Source organism: Oryctolagus cuniculus, chromosome 4, assembly GCF_051225735.1.
Source record: "Oryctolagus cuniculus isolate XC-2025 breed Fujian yellow rabbit chromosome 4, ASM5122573v1, whole genome shotgun sequence".
Lineage (NCBI taxonomy): Eukaryota > Metazoa > Chordata > Mammalia > Lagomorpha > Leporidae > Oryctolagus > Oryctolagus cuniculus.
In genome coordinates, this window is record NC_142870.1 from 163,665,848 (window position 1) to 163,685,202 (window position 19,355).

At 40.9% G+C, this 19,355-nt stretch overlaps 1 protein-coding gene across 4 annotated transcripts in view; it reads right to left on the minus strand.

The window, feature by feature from the left end:
• Positions 1-19,355, minus strand: part of NEK10 (NIMA related kinase 10) — a 376,851-nt gene that overhangs the window by 337,323 nt on the left and 20,173 nt on the right. For all 4 annotated transcript variants that reach the window (XM_008266079.5, XM_008266081.5, XM_002716230.6 and 1 more), the window contains exons 2-5: positions 19,005-19,115; positions 18,650-18,710; positions 9,466-9,596; positions 6,201-6,299 (exon numbers count right to left, since the gene is read on the minus strand). In XM_008266079.5, the coding sequence (XP_008264301.3) occupies positions 6,201-6,299; positions 9,466-9,596; positions 18,650-18,710; positions 19,005-19,078 (365 nt within the window). In that variant the 5' untranslated portion in view covers positions 19,079-19,115. The remainder of the gene's footprint in view (positions 1-6,200; positions 6,300-9,465; positions 9,597-18,649; positions 18,711-19,004; positions 19,116-19,355) is intronic.

Genomic DNA, 19,355 nt, shown 5'->3' on the forward strand with positions numbered 1-19,355 from the left:
CATATCTGCCTAGCTCTGGCCGTTGCAGCCATTTGGTGTTAGAAGACCTCTCTCTTGCTCGCTCTCTCTCTCTCTCTCTCTCTCTCTCTCTGCCTCTCTGTAACTCTGCCTTTCAAATAATAAATAAATAAATCTTTAAAAAAAAAAAGAAGAAGAAGAAAGAAAGCAGAGAGCTGAGTGATTCTACTACAATGGTCCAAGTAAGAAATGGTGGCAGTTTGACAGAGACATGTACATAAAAAATTCTAAAGCTAAGATTTTGGCAAAGGGATGAATTAAAAACTCACAAGTCCCGGGACTGGCATTGTAGTGCAGTGGGTTAAGCTGCCACTCGTGATACCGGCATCCCATATGGGCTCTGATTCGTGTCCCAGCTGCTCCTCTACCTACCCAGCTCCCTGCTAATGTGCCTGGGAAGGCAGCAGAAGATGGCCCAAGTGCTTGGGGTCCTGCAACCAAGGTGGGAAAATCTGCTCCTGGCTTCAGCCTGCCCCATCCCTAGCTATTGTAGCATTTGGGGAGTGAATCAGCGAGTAGAAGATCTCTCTCTGTGTCTCCCTCTCTCTTTGTAACTCTACCTTTAAATAAATAAATAAATAAATAAATCACAAGTCCTAATGTAGACATATTAATTTTGAGATACCCAAAGAAAGAAGAGTCTGGGAAACAGAAGATGAATTTACAGCAAAGAACAGTGTACCTATAAGCCCCAATCTCTGCAGGAAAAGCTGCTAGGGGAGTCCAGGGATGGGTGGGCTTTCACAGGAGTACTAGGACTGGTTGATTTTTAGCTATAAAAATGTGGTTCCTGAAATATTACCATCACTTATTCTCTGGTTCTCAAAGGTTTGTGCACTGATGAGAAACTGTCATTTATCAACATGGTCAGGTTTAAAACTGGTTCTGGTGGATATTTGTGGCCCAAGACCAATCTGCTATTTCCTGGGAAGGTAAAAATGTCTGAATTTCATGCCTATTAGACATCAGTTGAATAAGTTTCCACAAAGCAGTAGCCAGTATCAGTAGGGAGAGAATTTGAAAGCTAAAGTAATACTTTTCTCTGGACAAAACTGAAAACAAATCTTAATCTGATCAGTAAAGAAGCAAGAAATTAGAAAATATTAGAAGAAAAGAGAACCAGTCAAGATTTGACCTCAGCACCTTATACTTCAGTGCTTTAGCTCCTATATCAATCAGGTGAAACTGAACTAGACTTTCTTCAGAGACAATTCCACTTCTACAATTTCATGATTTTTTTTTTGCACAAGTGTATGTGTGTGTGTGTGTGTGTGTGTGTTTTGTGTGCATTTTTCAGTGTGGAATAAATCCTAAATAATACCTCATGAGAAATAAAAAACATACCAAATATTCACTCACAGCAAGGTGATCAGAAGTAGAGGAATCATCATTTGCTTGAGGATTGAGTTCCTAGGTTCTTGCAACTTATTTCCTTCATTCAAAGTTGTGAAATTGAGAGTAAAAGAGAGACAAAAAATACCCAGTCCTAAAAGATGCTCAATCAATGATCTAACTCTTTTGAAAATTCAACTCTAGGCAACAGGTGTTTGGTGTAGAAGTTAAAAAAAAAAAAAACTCTTGAGACTCCTGCATCTCATATCGGAATGCCAATGTACAGGTTCAGAATCCACTCCTTATTTCAACTTTCTGCTAGTGTGCACCCTGAGAGGCAGCATATGATAGCTCAAGTATTTGGGTCCCTGCCACCCACATGGGAGACCCAGATTGAGTTCTTGGGTCCTGGCTTTGGTCAGCTCAATTCTGGCTGCCGTGGGCATTTGGTGAGTAAACCAGAAAATGAGAGTTCTCTCTCTCTACACCCCTACCACTATCTTATTCAAATAAACAAACACGTAACTAAAAACGTTTGAAAAATTCCACTTTATAGCAGAATACATTTTCATATTTGCATAAGTCCATCAAATAAAGTAAAAGCATAGAAGTTAAAAATATTAGAAGGGAATATAGTTAAGGTTAACATAGCTATTTCTAAAGGCAATGTGAAGGACAATTTTTTATTTTTTATATTTTTCCAAATTTTTCACGTTTTACAAATAATTTAATACAAAAAATTCTAAATGAAAAACCTCAGACTCAATGTTCTCCAATAAAACCAATATCAATGACTTGAGGCGAGGATAAAAAATCCAGGATGTGTTGTCCAGGAGCTCACGGTATACCAGAGGAATAAAATAGCTCAGGGGTTTTAGGAGGGGAGAGGAAAGAAGAAGTGCACCACAGAGATGGGCCTTGTGATAAAAGGGAAATGTATTTCATTGTGACCTCAAAGAGCTGAGGAGATGCAGTGGACAAGATCAAGAGAAGAGGCTGAGAAGCAACAAGATCTCAAAGAACTTTTGTGAACCACTGGGGAACTGGCCAATAGAAGATGCTTAGGCACACAAATACAACCCTGAGACTTTGGGGGCCTTACTAAAACTTCATCTGCATCTAGTTTACGGTAATGACTGGAGGCTCTCCCTTTAGGGAGGTTCTGCACTATCTAACAGACTTTACCAGGGGGACTAGGCCTCTCCTTTCCTAGGAAACCTTCAAAGGTAACTGCTGGCCTCTCTGATGAGATGAAATCACTGAAAAGCATCTCTCCGTAAGCTTCATGATTCTCAAGAATTGGTTCAAAACACCAAAGACTTCCTTCCCACATCCTAACTCTGGTCTTCCCATCTCACCTCCCTCTGTAACGGTGTCTGGACAGTCAGCACTGAGGACCAGGTGGAGCTCAAAAGGAAAACAGCCACTTCCATCATGGTCAGGAGTAGACAGGGACATTGGCAGTCTGATAACCATACCAGTCGTCTTGGTTCAAAGTTTCTAGAAAGTTCCCAGAGCACTTTTTGTAGCAATTTTGAAGAAGACTGTGATGGCTTGGCCAGATGTTGCTCTCTAGTTCAAGGAGTCCCCTCTTATACATAGTGTAAACACATTCCTCATCTAGTCTTCCTAATAACTCATTTCCAAAATATTTCAAATGTGTAGCAGATATTTCAGGAAATTGGACACAGTAAGGATAGTAATTTTTTCCTTTTCAGAAAAATGAGAGAGTTTTTGGGCAAATAAGGTCACACTAAATGGATCAGATGGGTCTCTAACTAAAAAGAAAGTAGCAAGGACTTGCTCACCTCTACAAAATTTATAGGCAAAGGCAACGGAAGAGAGAGATCCTGGGTGTTCTAGGACAACAGCACCAGAAAAAGGCCAGATAACCAAATCCACTTTAAAATAATACCAAATGTCATATTAAAGATGGGGGAAAAGAAAATATTACCTTTAATTATGAAACTAAGATGTATTTTATCTTACATTTTACAATTGCAAATGTAAAATTTTACACTTCCCTAGAAACTAAAACAAAGAATAAATTCTGCTGACACTTTTGGCAATTTTTTTCTTTTAATAAGAAACATAGCATTATTCAACCTCCTTTAATTCACTTTTGATTTTTGCAGGATGAAGAGGTGCATTTTTGTGAATATTTTAGGATTCATAATTTTTTCCCAGTAATTTCTTATCTCTGTTATTCAAAGCATACTCTTAAAGTCTCATCTTGTCAGCCTCCTGACTGACACTCTGTTATTCAGCTGCTAACTTCCCTAATTCTGACAAAGCCTCAATTGTCAGATCCTACCTGTACAGCATCATCACTTTTGATAACTTCATGAAATCTCATATCTTCAACCAGATTTGCAAATTCATTTCATGAGTAAATTGTACTGTATCATAGAATCTTTGTATCAGTAAGGTATGACCCAAAAAAGTGGGAGCCCAGAGGAGCAAACACACCACAAGAGAAATTTCAGTAGAGGTCAATTTTATAAATGCTCAGCTATATTCAGCATAGTGACAACTCACTTTTCTACTCAATCTCCTAACAACCTGGTCTTGGATACCAAGTACCTTTATACTTCCCTGTCAGAGCCAGTGAGATGGGAAAGGAGTGAATTTATTTTCTAATATCAGAAGCTACTATAGACAAATAAAGTTATAGAAAAAAGAAAGACTGGAGGACCAAAATTTATTTCTATCCAAATAAGTGAATATTGTGTAACTAGGAGTAATCTCAGGTTCAGAGTGGATGTTTTCCCTTGACCTTTGAGATTTACCTTGAGGTATTTGCAGTGTTACCTTATCTGACTCTGGATTAACAAGTACTATCTAATTCCAGACTCCACGGGGCAATTCCATTTCTGAGAATGGGACAGTGATCACAGGTCACTCTCAGGCAAAGAAGACAGACAGGAGGTATCTACAAGCTTTGGGGAAGACTGCAGATGAGGAGAGTGAGATAGAAGAGCAACAGCATCACATTAATGGGGCAGAAATTGAGAGAGGAGGTGGAGGGGATCACACTTCACAGATGAAATTAAATTCCCCAGAAATCCTATTTTTAGGGTAAAATTGAGTGCTATAACATACGCCTTGAATATGCCCAATCTTGTCTACAACCAGGATTGGACCAAAGATCAATGTTCCCACTTCCTAATCCCGTGCAGTCTTTAGTCATCTAAATACAATATATATTTACTATGTTTCCCCTTGTGTTAGAATGATGGGTAGCTGTTTTGCTGACAAAAGTAGACTTTGAATCCCCAAGAAGAAGGGGACTGCATGTCCCAATTATCTTTGCATTTTACCTCCTCTTCCTTCCTCTATCTTTTGCTTCCTCCCTTCCTTATACATAGTAGGTGCTCACGAACTTGCCTATTAAATTGAATCCAAGTTTCCACTCAACACTAAATCTGATGTTCCAAAGAGAAGGGACAAGAGGCCATAGTAGAAACGGTCTTGAGATGTAATTCTTCCGTGAATTTAAAATTAAAGGGGAATGAGAAGAAATGGGGTCTTAGTCATCTTACTAAGGTTATATGGGGTGAGGGACAATGTAAGACCTTTATACTTAAGCCATCCTTTATACCAACCCTGTTTTTAGAACAGAACTGAGCATAGCAATCTGTCAACAGACAAAGGATGACATAAAAGGATGCTCTTGATGTTCAACATTCCTGAATTCCTTCTCCTACTGTGAAAGCACAGAGATCTACAATTATCTCTTCCTGGTTTGAAGATTTCCAGGGACTGCTCACGTTACAAGATACCTCATTAATCACTAAGAACCTGAAAAGAGATCTCTTGACTTTAGCATTGTTAAGATATTTTTCAGTTGGTTGATGTCAACCCTTGCCTGACTGTTTTCCTAACAGTTTCTGCATCTAACACTTTCCCAAAGTACTGACCTACAAATGACCATGTTAGTTGCTTTTTTTTTTAAATAAAGAACATTTATTCCTAATACCATTTTGTGCAGAATTATTTTGCTACTCATATTATTCTACCTGGTTAAAGCTCAAGAAGAAAACAATCAAGGACAACTTCAGATTCTTGATGGTGTGCAGTAATGGTTCAACAACCTTATAGTGTGCGGTCAAAAGGTGAGCAGTAACCTCAAGTTCATAACCCTAGTGAAGATCTTAGGCTTCTTGTATCATCCAGGTAAATCTAATAATCTCCTGCTTAAACCAAGCACAACAGCATGACAGCTACAGTCCCATCCTATACCATCTTAAACTAATCTATTTGGCAGTTACTGCCCAGTGCTTAAATATGCAGTAAGAATGGATCCTATCCCAAAGATCAGTGTTACAGCTCCACATACACCTGTGCTAGGACAGGCCACAGAGCAAAACTGGGAATATCTGATCTGTCCTCAGAAGAAACTTCCTAATGAGGCTGTGACTGGATGTTACACACTCATCCTTCCTTTCTTCGAGGCCAAGGACAGGGCAGCCCATTTAATCAATCATTGTATCTACTACAAAATGAGAACGGTGTACCATAAGAATGGTGTCCTTGGGGTTGGCCAAAGTCTCTTTCATAAGAACCCACACAGTAAACCCCTCCTTGAGTATACAAACTCAAAATAAGACAATGTAACTGAATGTTTACTCATTTTACTTCATCTATCATAAACTGCAGTACCTAACCAGAGTGACAGATGCAATGCAAGGCCTACTTATTCACCTCCTAAACTACCTTTGTTCTATTTTATTCTGTAATTACATGGTATACAACCTTGTAAACTGCTTCAAGTCACATTTTGTATACAAAATATACAAACTATGTCATTCTTGTGTGAACATCTGTTGTCTTTTCAGCGACGACCTTACCTGCAAATGAGTCTATTTTTCACCAATGCTGTGAAGATTTCCTGAAATAGTTTGTGCTGGGGATGTTTGCTGAAATTTCTCTCATTCTTGTAGTTTATACTGAGGTGAAACAAGCAGAAAAATATTTTGTAGTAAAAATTGTTTAGGCTGCTTCAAAGTTACCAGTGTAGATAAAAATCATCTTTATTCAAATATTGAAGGAATATTAGGGTTTCTCATATTACCAAAGGCAAGTATCGACTGTTAATTGAGGAACTAGAAATTCAAGTATGACATTCATAATGTTATAGTCAAGCATATGTATGTCATTTTGCCAGATCAGTTAAATTATTCCCCATATACAGTTAACTGTTAAAATTGTTGGAAAGAAGAAAGGGGTATAAGGAGAGAGGGAACGACAGGGGCACATTATCTGGACAGCTAGGCAATAGGCAGAGAAAAATTCCTTTCCTTTTCCACCCAGTCTTGATCCCACTGGCTGCTCTAGGTATCAACACCAGGGGTTAGCACATATATTTCCTTGGAAGTAATATGAATTTCGTAGACACAGTCTACATTCCTTCAGGCATGTTGATTGACTGTTGCTGTTGACTATGTTGTGTGTGTGTATTAAAGTTTTATTCTACTCTCAGCTTCTTGCTGATACTACAACACACCAAATGGGTTAAAAAGGAGGAAGATGAGCATTTGGCCTCGTGGTTAAGAAGCCCATTTGAGATGCCCGCATTTCATTTCGCAAGGCCTGGGCTCAGTATCCACTTCTAGCTCCTGACTCCAGCTTTCTGCTAATACAGACTTTGAAAAACAGTGGTGATGGCTCAAGTGATTGGATTCCTATCACCCATGTGGGAGACTTGGATTGAGCTCTTGGTTCCCATATTCGAGCCAACCTAGCCCAGGCCTTTGTACATATTTAAGTAGTAAACCAGCTGATGGGATCTCTCTCCCTCCCTCTGTCTGTCTCTTTCTGTCTCTCAAAATAAATAAATAAAACAAGAGAATTTGGTTTACAAAGGCTCTAAAAAAAGGAGAGGATAAAAGACAATATACAAAAGGTCTCATTGTTACAGAATATAATTTGAGCACCCTGAATCTAAAAATTTGAACACTTCAAATTCTGAAATTTTTGAGTGCCAGATTTTGGAAGATTTCAGATGTTCTATTTTTAGATGAGGGATAGTCAATTGTCAGTCTATACTAACATTCCAAAATCTGAAAATCTCCAAAATATGAAAGACTTTTCTGGTTCCAAGCATTTCAGATAAGGGATATTCAGCCTGTATATGATATAATATTTTGTGTATATTAAAATAGAATAATTTTAAGAAGTAGATCAAATAATAGATAGATAGGCAGGTAGATAGGAGACAGGTAGATGATGACTATACTACTTCAAAGGCAAGTTCTTGTGTTGCCGTTTGTTTTCATTAACTTATTTTCATTTTTATTTGAAAGGCAAAGAGGCAGAGGAAGATGGAGAGTGATCTTCCACCCGCTTGCTCACTCCCCAGATACCCGTAACAGCAGATCCGGGCCAGGCTGAAGCCAGGGGTCCAGGTCTTCCATGTGAGTGGCAGAGACCCCAGTCCTCAAGCCATCTTTCACTGCCTCCCAGGATGCACATTGGCAGAAACGCTAGATCAGAAGCAGAGCTGCTGCAATGACAACAAGGCACTACAATATGGGACGCAGGGGCCCTGAGCAGTGTGCACCAAATGCAGCCCCCACACACACTTTATGCTGCCATCTGTAGGGTTCATCGCAGTCTTACAGGTGCCACTGAATGGCACGTTCCCACTCTAGCCAGGTGAGGGTTGTAACCGGTTTTTTATCACAGGCAACTAAAATATGTAAGAATTTTGAAAGTATTTTGTATTCCTCTTTGAAAATATATTTTAAAAATATGTATCCCTGGGCCGGCGCCGCAGCTCACTAGGCTAATCCTCCGCCTGTGGCACCGGCACCCTGGGTTCTAGTCCTGGTTGGGGCGCCGGATTCTGTCCCGGTTGCTCCTCTTCCAGTCCAGCTCTCTGCTGTGACCTGGGAAGGCAGTGGAGGATGGTCCAAGTGCTTGGGCCCCTGCACCCACATGGGAGACCAGGAGGAAGCAGCTGGCTCCTGGCTTCGGATCGGCACAGCACGCCAGCCATAATGGCTATTTTGGGGGTGAACCAACGGAAGCAAGACCTTTCTCTATGTCTCTCTCTCTCACTGTCTAACTCTGCCTGTCAATAAATAAATAAAAATATGTATCCCTGGTGAGTGAGCATTTGGCCTAGCAGTTAAGATACCAATTAGGATACCCTCTTTTCACATTGGAATGCCTGGGTTCAATTATCCAGCTCCAGCTCCCAGTTCAAGCTTTCTGCTAAGGCAGACCCTACGAAGCAACAGTATTACTAAAGTAATTGAGTTCTTGTCACACGTGTGGGAGACCTTGACAGTGTTCCCAGTCTCCACCCAATATGGGCATTTGGGAAGTGAATTAGCAGATGGGAGCATGTTCTCTCTCTCTCTTTCTCAAAAAAATTAATAAAGTAAAATAACAATATAAACCCCTTTAATGTCATGTGACTTTTCTGGACTATTAAAATTCATTGTGATATGATAGGGAAAATACATGTAGCCCAAATAAATGCATGACACTTCTAGAATATTCATACTGATATTTCACAGCACTCATTATTTACATGGCACTTAGTGCCATGTGACCTAAGCCACTATCAAACTAGAAGAATCAGCTCCTGGCAGGGGAGTGATCCAAAGGATGTGTAATTCCAGGAGGTCTGCAGGGAAACAAACATGGGCTGAGGCTTTCAGTGTTAAAGGTGAGGTGATCTCCCTGCAACTGAAAAACGCCATTGTTTTGACAAAGACTGTCTTTAACCACCACATCTGCTCACAGCATCAACTTCCTTTATGCCTTCCCATTACCTGCAAAGAAGCAAACAGACCAAATGCTAAGACAAAGCTGGGAGTCGGCCGATCCAGGCCAACAACCTGGAACCACTTCCTCATTGAGCAAATGCCAAGTGTATGTCAGCACAGTGTCCTACAACTCCCAGGTCAGCTCCACCTGTGACCATTAAGCCTGTTATTTGCACATAATTTCTGGGAATGATTCAAGTACTAACTGAAGTTACTAAATTAGGAAAACCCACGGCAAATTTTGAAGCAGGTTTTAAGTTTCAGCCCATGATAAACCTAAAATTTTGTTCTAATGAGAATAGGTTGCTGATGGCAAGGGAGACACTGGATTTCTTACCTAAAATTTTCAAGTTCAACAGCTTCTGTGGACTCGTGCCACTGGCCTCGGGCTCTGTGTCCACCCACCTTGATGGTGGGCTCAGACCTTGTCATGCTATTTTGGGCACTATCGAAATTAATGGCTGGAAGCTACAGAAATGGAAAAACAAAGCACATGAGGACTCAATCCAGCATTGCATAAAGAAAGTAACAAAACGGGGCGAGGGAGAGGGAAAAGTGAAAAGAACACCTGGGTTTTTTCCCAGACCAGTAATTAAGATGATAGTTATGTCTAATGTAACAGTTTTTTCAAAGACTGAAGCATCTCTAACATTTATAATCTCTACTTCATGATGCTGTATTTTGCGCCATAGTTTATCACACCACCTGTCATCCCTGAGGGTGATTCGCATGTTATCAGTTTTCTTCTATTATAACGTGACCATGACACCGGCAGAAATTTGCCTGGTTTGGGCTCAGTTTTGATTCCCCAGCACTTAAAGCATTGCTGAGGACCCAGCTCTGAGTGGGCGGGGTGGGGGAGCAGGAGGCCTGGGCATCAGCAGTTTTTGAAGCTACTTTTGTGATTCAAAAGTGCAACCAGAGAGTTTCTGGATCCAGGTAGAAAGCTCTGGAATAGAGTGAAGTGCCCACATTGAGCATGAATCATCACTCAATCAATCATTCTTCAACATTTATCAGGTATACACACTGCTTGCCAGTTGTTACGGATGTAACAATAAAGAAGATTCTATCACTTTTAGTCAGTCTGAACTTTCTTATTTTTCAATCCAAGTCATTAGAACATATCATAGAATTTACCATAGAAAAAATAAAAATTTGTTTAACTATAACAACTTGACAATGTCTTCCTTTATGATATGAAATGGTTAATTATTCATAAAATAGCCAAGTTATCAGTATTCAAATAATTTGACTTACCCGTATTTATCTTTAATTGGGATAAGATTTGCTTCCCATACATTGGGCATGATCTGGATTAAAAGGCTATTTTCTCCAAAGCACAAATCAAAGTTGTTCTATAATTAGCTAAAGTATGACAGATGAGGTAAGCAGAACAAAATGTACAAAAAAGATGAATTTTTCAGTAAATTACTCTGGTGTATATAAATACCCAGTACAGCTATGTTATTCTTGTTATATTATTTCACTGAGGTATTTGAAAGAAATCAATGTAAAGACATAATTTCCCTTTCCAAAGAGAATATGCTTGACTTCCCATAAGGTATTCTGGTTATAGAAAAATACATTATAAAACAAACATTATTTAACTATGAGTAGTTAGCAAAAAAATAAAAAGCCTTATTCATAAGATACCAGCCAAGATTAAATTCTTAAAATATTAACAATAAATCTTCCATCTGTGAAACCACCTTTCTAACTCAGTGTAGTCGGCTGATCGTCAACCACAACAAGGCAATAGGCCACAGGCACTGAAGGCAGTGAGAGTGATTAAGAAAACAAATTCCCTGGTCAGATTCTGTGTGTTTAAACCCTAGCTACACAGTCTTGGAGAATTTATGTAATCTCTCTGTACATCAGTTTCCACATTGTTAAAATGGAAAAAAGAAGAATACACTACTGAGTTACAATGAAAATTAAGTGAGTTATTATTTATAAAGCACTGTTTAGGCACCAAGCATAGTTCTAAGTGCTTTATAAATACTAAAACTGCAGAATTATCCCCATTCCACACATAAATTTGGTAAACAAGCAAAACATATCATTACAAATTAGGTGATTTGTAAATGCAAAGTGTTCACCCAAGTGATATAGGATGTGAAGTCACACAACAAGCAAATTTTCCAGTGTTATAGAAATACAGAAAACAAGAAGTGGGTTTTCCAAGCCCATGGGGCTTCCTTTCCCCTTGCCAGGAGCACAATTCCCAGAATACTGTTTGCAGGAGAGAAGGCAGCAGCACAGTGAAAACATGCCCAGGCCACTCAAAGAAGAGGAGCAGAGAGCTACCAAGCTCATGGTTTTGTGAGCAGGGCAGGCAGCATGTACTGAGAATCAACTGATGGAGTTGGCCATCCACAGCTGCAAAGGCCATGAGCTTGACATCAGGAACTAAGAAGCACCAACCTCTTCAGACAGAAGCAGTGCCAGTTCAGAGCCCAGGTCCAAACCCAGGCCTCTCCAGTTCCTCAGACCCTCTGTGAGCAAACCGTAACTCCTAATCATGTTTCTGGCACTCACCACGGTCTTTTACAATGTCTACCTTACACATCAACATTTTTCCCCTTAAATTTGACCACGCTCAGAGTAGCATCACATCCATGTAGGTGCCTTCTTAGTACTTCTCACAGCACCTGGCATAAGATATCCAAATGCAAAGCTATCAAATGAGTGCTCACTTTGTCCCCAGTCTCTTTGCTAAGCTAATTCATTTGGCAAAGCACCTCCAGAGAAGTTCACCCATTCAGCACATTTGTTGCAGATATATCATCACACATGTAGTGTGGGACACTGGATAGGTAGTAATCATGACCACTGTCTTCAAGGAGCTCGCAGTCCCATTGGTGGGATGTAAAGGTAGGAGTCGCAGCCAATTAACAAGCATAAGTAACACGCTGCAAAACCAGTGACAGGGATTTGTTTTGGTGGAAAAGAGAAGGGAGAGATAGGACAGGCCGTGGACAGGACGTCAAGAGCATTCTCAAGTATTTTAGGTAGACTGTCACACAGATTGGAAGGCGGAGAAGAAAGAACTATGTGTGCTCTCGAATCTGAAAGTTATCTGTGTAGCCTGATTAATGTAAGTGTAAAGGAAAGACAAGGTTGAAGCAAAACCTGCATCAGTGCAAAGCCTTCCTGCAATTTTGATCATATACTTCTGCCTGGAAGTCTCAACACTCCCTGTCCATCACAGTACCAAGTACAAAATTCACAAATGAGCTTTCAGACACTGAAGTCTATCTTCTAGCTTTATTTACCACCACTTCTGATAAAATTGTCCGTTCACCATTTCTTTTAAGTGCTTGTTTTTCTCTTCTTTCAGATATTTGATTATTTCACTCTTCATCGAGGCTACCTTTCCCATCAATGAACTGGAAATGGTTTCAATGGAAACTGAAACCAGCTCTATTTTTTTTAAAGATTTATTTTATTTATTTGAAAGGCAGAGTTACAGAGAGAGGTAGAGACAGAGAGAGAGGTCTTCCATCTGCCAGTTCACTCCCCAAATGGCCGCAACAGCCAGAACTGTGCCTATCCAAAGCCAGGAGCCAAGAGCTTCTTATGGGTCTCCCACGTGAGTGCAGGGGCCCAAGGACTTGGGCCATCTTCTACTGCTTTCCCAGGCCATAGCAGAGAGCTAGATCAGAAGAAGAGCAGCCGGGACTAGAAGCGGCGCCCATATGGGATGCCAACGCTTCAGGCCAGGGCTTTACCCCACTGCGCTACAACGCCGGCCCCAGAAACCACCCCTATTTTTAAGATATGTCTCCTTCCCTGTTTCCCTACTTGATAGTGGCCTCTTCCTCACTCTTGCATGTATCATTCATTCAGGATGATGTCTTGCCTTCTACCACAGTTATCTGTGTCTATTCCTGACCTTTCATATGATGTCTTTCTACAGCACCTATCAAAACCTTTTACGGGGGCCAGCACTGTTGTGCAACAGGTTAAGCTTCTGCTTTTAATGTCAGCACCACATATCAGAGTACTGCTTTGAGTCCCAGCTGCTCCACTTCTGAGCCAGCTACCTGCCAAGGTGTCTGGGAAAGCAGCACCGGGTGACTCATGTGGAAGACCTGAATGGAGCTCCTGCCTCCTGGCTTCAGCCTGGCCCAGAACTGGCTGTGGTGGCCATTGGGGCAGTAAACTAGCGCATGGAAGATTCTCTCTCTCTCTATTTCTCTCTCTCTCATCTCTCTCTCTCTCTCTCTTGCCTTGCCTTGCCTTACCTTTCAAATAAATAAATCTTTAAAACGTATTCAAGACCTCTTTTATTTCAAGGCAATTACCAGACCCATCATGAAATATTTTTTCTTCCAGCTTTTTATTATTATTTTAAAAGAATTTCTATTTCCTGTGACTCTAAATGTAGGAGGAGAGATATGAATGCCAGCTCTAGACAGATATCTTCAAGATTTGTGAAAACTTCTAACAAAATTTCCAACTAGCATGATAATTTCATTCTGTTTCAATAACGCTAAGGCAATTCTTTTCCTTGAATTACTTGGTTTTACTGAGCTGTAGTTACTATTTTAACTTGATATTGAAATACCATTTTTTAAAATTTGTGAGGTATGAGTAGTGCAATACTTGGAGGGAAGTTTTTTAGCCTTATGTGCATTTGAACAATTCAAACTTGGGTTGTGATTATTCTAAGCCTATTTATGTTGAAGAAGGCATCTCCAGCTCCATGTGTCTCTGACCCTTGTCTGTCCCACTGTGGGACTGTTGTTCCACATTAGAACATCAGCCTCAGGGCTGGCATTGTGGCGTAGCGGGTAAAGCCACCACTGGCAACACTGGCATCCCATGTGGGCACCGATTCATGTCCCGATTGCTCCACTTCCAATCCAGCTCCCTACTAATGGCCTAGGAAAACAGCAGAAGATGGCCCAAGGCCCCGGCCACCTACATGGAAGATCGGGAAGAAGCTCCTGGCTCCTGTTTTCAGCCTGACATAGCCTTGGCTGCTGCGGCCATCTGGAGATTGAATAAACAGATGGAAGAGCTCTTTCTCCCTCTGACTTTCAAATGAATAAACAATATCTTAAAAAAAGAAAAAAGAAAGAAAGAAAGGGAAGAACATCATCTACCTCTAATGTGGTAAAGCAAGAAATGAAGAGACGTGGCCAGTGTTATGGCACAGTAGGTTAAGCTGTGCTTTGAAACACTGGCATCCCATATCAGAGCAATGGTTTCAAGTCCTGGCTGCTCTGCTTCTGATCCAGCTCTCTGCTAGTGTGAATGGTAAAGCAGAAGATGGCCCAAGTCCTTGCGCTCCTGCTACCCATGTGGGAGACCCTAATGGAGTTCCTGGATCCTGGCTTCAGCCTGGCCCAGCTGCGGCCATCACAGCCATTTGGGGAGGGAACCAGCAGATGAAGATCTGTGTATGTGGGTGTGTAGGTGTGTCACTGGCTTTCAAATAAATAAAATAAATCTGAAGAAAAGAGAGAGAGAGAGGAAGAAAGGAAGACAGAGAGAGAGAGAAAGGGAGGGAGGGAAGAAGGGAGGGAGGAAAGGAAAGGAAAGGAAAGGAAAGGAAAGGAAAGGAAAGGAAAGGAAAGGAAAGGAAAGGAAAGGAAAGGAAAGGAAAGGAAAGGAAAGGAAAGGAAAGGAAAAGAGAGAGGGAGGGAGGAAGGAAGGAAGGGAGAGAGAGAGAGAGAAAGAGAAATGTAGAGACACACAGGGCTTAAATTTAGGACAGAAGCCAAAGTGGAATGCTGGAACACAATGAAACAATGAGGACCAAGGCTGAGCTCAGTAGATTCAGAGAAAGCACACTCAGTTCTCTACAATTTTCTTCCTAAACCCATGAGGAAGATTTCCTCCATAACTGGTAACTGGCCATCTTGGCCCATTTACAAAAAAAAAAAAAAAAAAAAAAAAAAGCAGGCCATGTCTTGTTAGAGCAGAAATTCAGGTGAGTGAAACTTAATCCCAGGGTTCCCTTTTCAAACTGAAAGCTGAAAAACAACCAAATATGTGGCCTGTTTGCATATTTTGTTGGGTCTTTCAGCCTGACCCTAACTCTACTTTGCTGTCAACCCTTGTTTTTTCCTTTTCTTTGGCCCTGGTTTTAATTTATGATAAATGGCTGTACTTTGTTATTTAGAAGCTTCCAACATTCTTTCTGGACCAAGTACGGTACAAATAAATTCTCAAGTTAGTTTCTCCAGCACCTTCCTTCTCTTGTAAATGTCTCCACATGATTTCACAGCAAGGAGAATATGGTGCTTAGACTGGCATTTATCATTTCAGAATTACAAACACATGAAAGTTTTATACACAGACACAGGCATGAATTTTGTCCATCTCAGAACCTTCACCTAATTGAGGACAGTTATTTTCCTTTTTGTTTAGAACCATCTACTTTCTGAATAATTCAACCATCGCAAATACACACTTTTGTTTATGTGAAATATTTGACAAAAAGATTTGTAACGTGAACTTGTCAGGCAATGGACTGTAAATCCTAAAATTTGTTGTGAGGGGTAGGAAATGATCAAATTAACTTTAAGCTTGTCAGATATTAATGAGGAAGTGGTGTTGAAAGGGAACACACTAGATTTAGTTAGCATGAACTTGAAAATTGGAAAATTAGTGCCAAAACAACAGCATTTGTGTTTCTTCTTTCTTGGCCGGGGGTTACACTTCCTCTTATGGTGATCCAATTCTTAAGTCATAATTCAATGTAGCAAAACCTGACCAAGAACTTGCTGCGTAGAGGCAACAGTGAACCAGAGGCAAAAGTCAAAATTGCTGGCATTGGGAAATGTATGATCCTGTCAGCAAATAATATGTAGACAAGAGCTTCCAAAGCAAGGGAGAAGATAAGGCTGCGACAGGTGAAAGGAGCTGCTTTGGGAGACAGAGGTCACTTGTGGAATGGAGGAGATGTAGAGGCGGTGTTACTAGATCTGGGACTAGAAATGGGCAACTGGGGCCAGGGCTGTGGCATATGGCTGCCAGTTCAAGTCCCAGCTGCTCCACTTCCAATCCAGCTCTTTGTGATGGCCTGGTAAAGCAGTGGAAGATGGCCCAAGTCCTTGGGCCCCTGTACCCGCATGAGAGACCCGGAAGAGGATCCTGGCTCCTGGCTTCAGATCGGCACAGCTGCGGCCTTTGCAGCCAACTGGGGAGTGATCCAGCGGATAGAAGACCTCTCTCTCTGCCTCTCCTTCTCTCTCTGTGTAACTCTGACTTTCAAGTAAATAAATCTTTAAAAAAAAAAAAAAGTGGCCGGCGCCGCGGCTCACTAGGCTAATCCTCCGCCTAGCGGCGCCGGCACACCGGGTTCTAGTCCCGGTTGGGGCGCCGGATTCTGTCCCAGTTGCCCCTCTTCCAGGCCGGCTCTCTGCTGTGGCCAGGGAGTACAGTGGAGGATGGCCCAGGTGCTTGGGCCCTGCACCCCATGGGAGACCAGGAAAAGCACCTGGCTCCTGGCTCCTGCCATCGGATCAGCGCGGTGCGCTGGCCGCAGCGCGCCGGCCGCGGCGGCCATTGGAGGGTGAACCAATGGCAAAGGAAGACCTTTCTCTCTGTCTCTCTCTCTCACTGTCCACTCTGCCTGTCAAAAAATAAATAAATAAATAAATAAATAAATAAAATATTAAAAAAAAAGAAATAGGCAAACTTTTATAGGAAAGAAATCTAGAAGAAGTAAAAAAAATCTAGAATAGTAAAAGCAAAATGTAGAAGCCATTGATATTATGGTTACATTGTAGAATACACAATGAGAAAGAATGTGAAATACTACCAGAACTGTGTGCTGAGTCATCTTGCTTACATCTCCAAGAAAGAACTTGATATGGACTATCATCCGTGAAGGATTGAGAGCAGGAAGTCAGCAAGATTATTTTAGCAGTATAGAGATAGGCAGAAGGGGAAGTGTGACTGCTGAAATAGATAAGAAGGCAAGAGTTCTTGAAGACTTATGGCATTAAAAATATACAGGAAGAGATTCATAGGAGAAAAGATATTTTAAGACATGTTTACTTCACATCAGTGATCACCCAACTATTTTTTTAAATTGCAATTTAATTTGCCAAACTATTCAAAGATATCTCAGTGATTAGAAGCACACATTGCAACGCTTGGGTATCAGCATTCAGAACTATAGTCCATACTATAATTTAGCAGTCTATTTCATACTGGCCACTTAATTTCTCTGTGCCTTAATTTCCTTGTCTGTAGAAGCAGAAGTTGTAATTAGTAGGCAGAGTAATGCAGGTAAAATATGAGGTATGAAGGTAGTGGTCCCCAAATATGAATTATCATTATTTAGCCTTTATATATTATCAAGTCATTAGAAAGTCATTCTCCAACATAAATAAATGGATAAAAATGCTATCATTCCCTGGTATGTTTGGTTTACATAAAACCAAATCAAATGGGTTTATAAACCCATCAGAGTTAGTTTTACCAACCACATGAGCTTTGAAACAAGTATAATGGAATATATTTTGGAGGCAGACCACCTGGGTTCAAGTCTCATCCCTGTCCTTTACTAACAGTGCTAAATAAGTGTTTGCTGTTACCACTATTATTAACATATCTCTGTTTCCCAAATCTCCTTGGATAGCCTCTAATCTTGGAATGGTAGCTTTGGGATCCACAAGGAGGGAAGGCCTATACTTCCGGGAATGGAGAGTCCGTACCTGTACTTTCGGGGAAGAAAAGTCCTTGTCAGGGTCCCCGCGGGTGCCTAAAGGTCAACCAATGAGGATCAGACCCACCTCAACCTTTAACCCCCATGCCCTAAATCTATAAAAGGAGCCCTCCCAATCTCCGCCTTCTGGGGCCCCTGCTCTGTTGGGACCAGGGAACCTCGCCTGGGAGTGGAATCCCAATAAAAGCCTGTGAATTAATTGATTCGTCTCCCTGGGAAGATTTGTTACGCGCCGGACACTTTGCAAGAACTTTCCAAATTCTTACAAAAGCAAGACCAAGAAGAAAAATTTGTAGATAAAATCAGACAGAAGTACCATTATTTCCATGTCTGAAGAAAATATTAAAATGCTGTTATAAAAATAGCCAGAGCTCAACCCTCTGGCTCCTTTTTGCTGAGGTACAATGTGCAGCACACCCCAACGCCTAAGTATAATAGCAAAGGGCAGCATTAGGAGGAGGCTGGGGAGAAAAATACGGTAAACAATGCTTTAGAAGAACTAACCTTCCTAAAGCTTTGAAGAGTCAAATCTTGGACAATCCATAAAAGAGGGCACTGTTTATCGACTGAAGGGTGAAAGCTTTGCTATTTGAGGATACGAGATGGAAAGCATAGGATAAAGCCGGGTGCCCAAGAGAACAAAAAGGCTGTGGAGGCCAAGTCTTGGCAGAGCCTGACATAGGATGTGAGATTTAGCCAGATGAAAACAGAAAAGATGTGAAAGAGTGGTGAAACTAGACATATCACATTCTAAGGATATTAAATGGATCTGTTCAGGAACACATGATTTTGATTTTATGAACATACGCGTGTTCTTTGAAAACACTACCTGTTGTTTGCTCGACTGAACGTTCAAAAGGCACACAAGTCTTTTAAGATCTGAATAGTCCCTAGGAGAAAGAACAACACAACGTCAACCAACAATTCAGGTGAACAAGCTCCCCAGGTGAACAAGCTCATGTTACCCTCTATGGCATGGCCATGTGGAGGCCTGCATTTAGACTGAAATGCGTACGTACTAGCAATCTCCTTTAGAACTCTAGAAATGATCCAGTGTTTCAGCAAACACTGTAACCCAGAGTAGCAGTTGTCATGGGTCTATTTCATTTCCCAGAAAAGCCATTAAGTCCCTTCAGTGGCCACTGCCTCAGTTAATAATTACCAAAGACTCAGCATGGGGTTACCTGGTGGTGGTCCCTTGCTGTTGTTTATCAGCTGATTTGTCTGTGGTCTTCACCTTTCTGTCTTGATCAGGCATTGTAGAACATCAGCACCCCAGAATTAACATCGCATTCCTTTCAAAGTAAAATGCAGGAGAAACCTTTATTTGGATCGTGGGTGTCAAAATGTTCTCAATTAACACAGACAAAATTCACTTTATACATCTATTCTAACATGCAACTGTTAACATTTGTTTCTAGTATAATAATAAATTGTTATTATAAAGACCATTTACTGTTTATCATTCAAAGGACTTTGAATATATTTAGGGCACAGTCCAGGAGCCTGTATTTTCTGGGTCATCCTTAATTCAA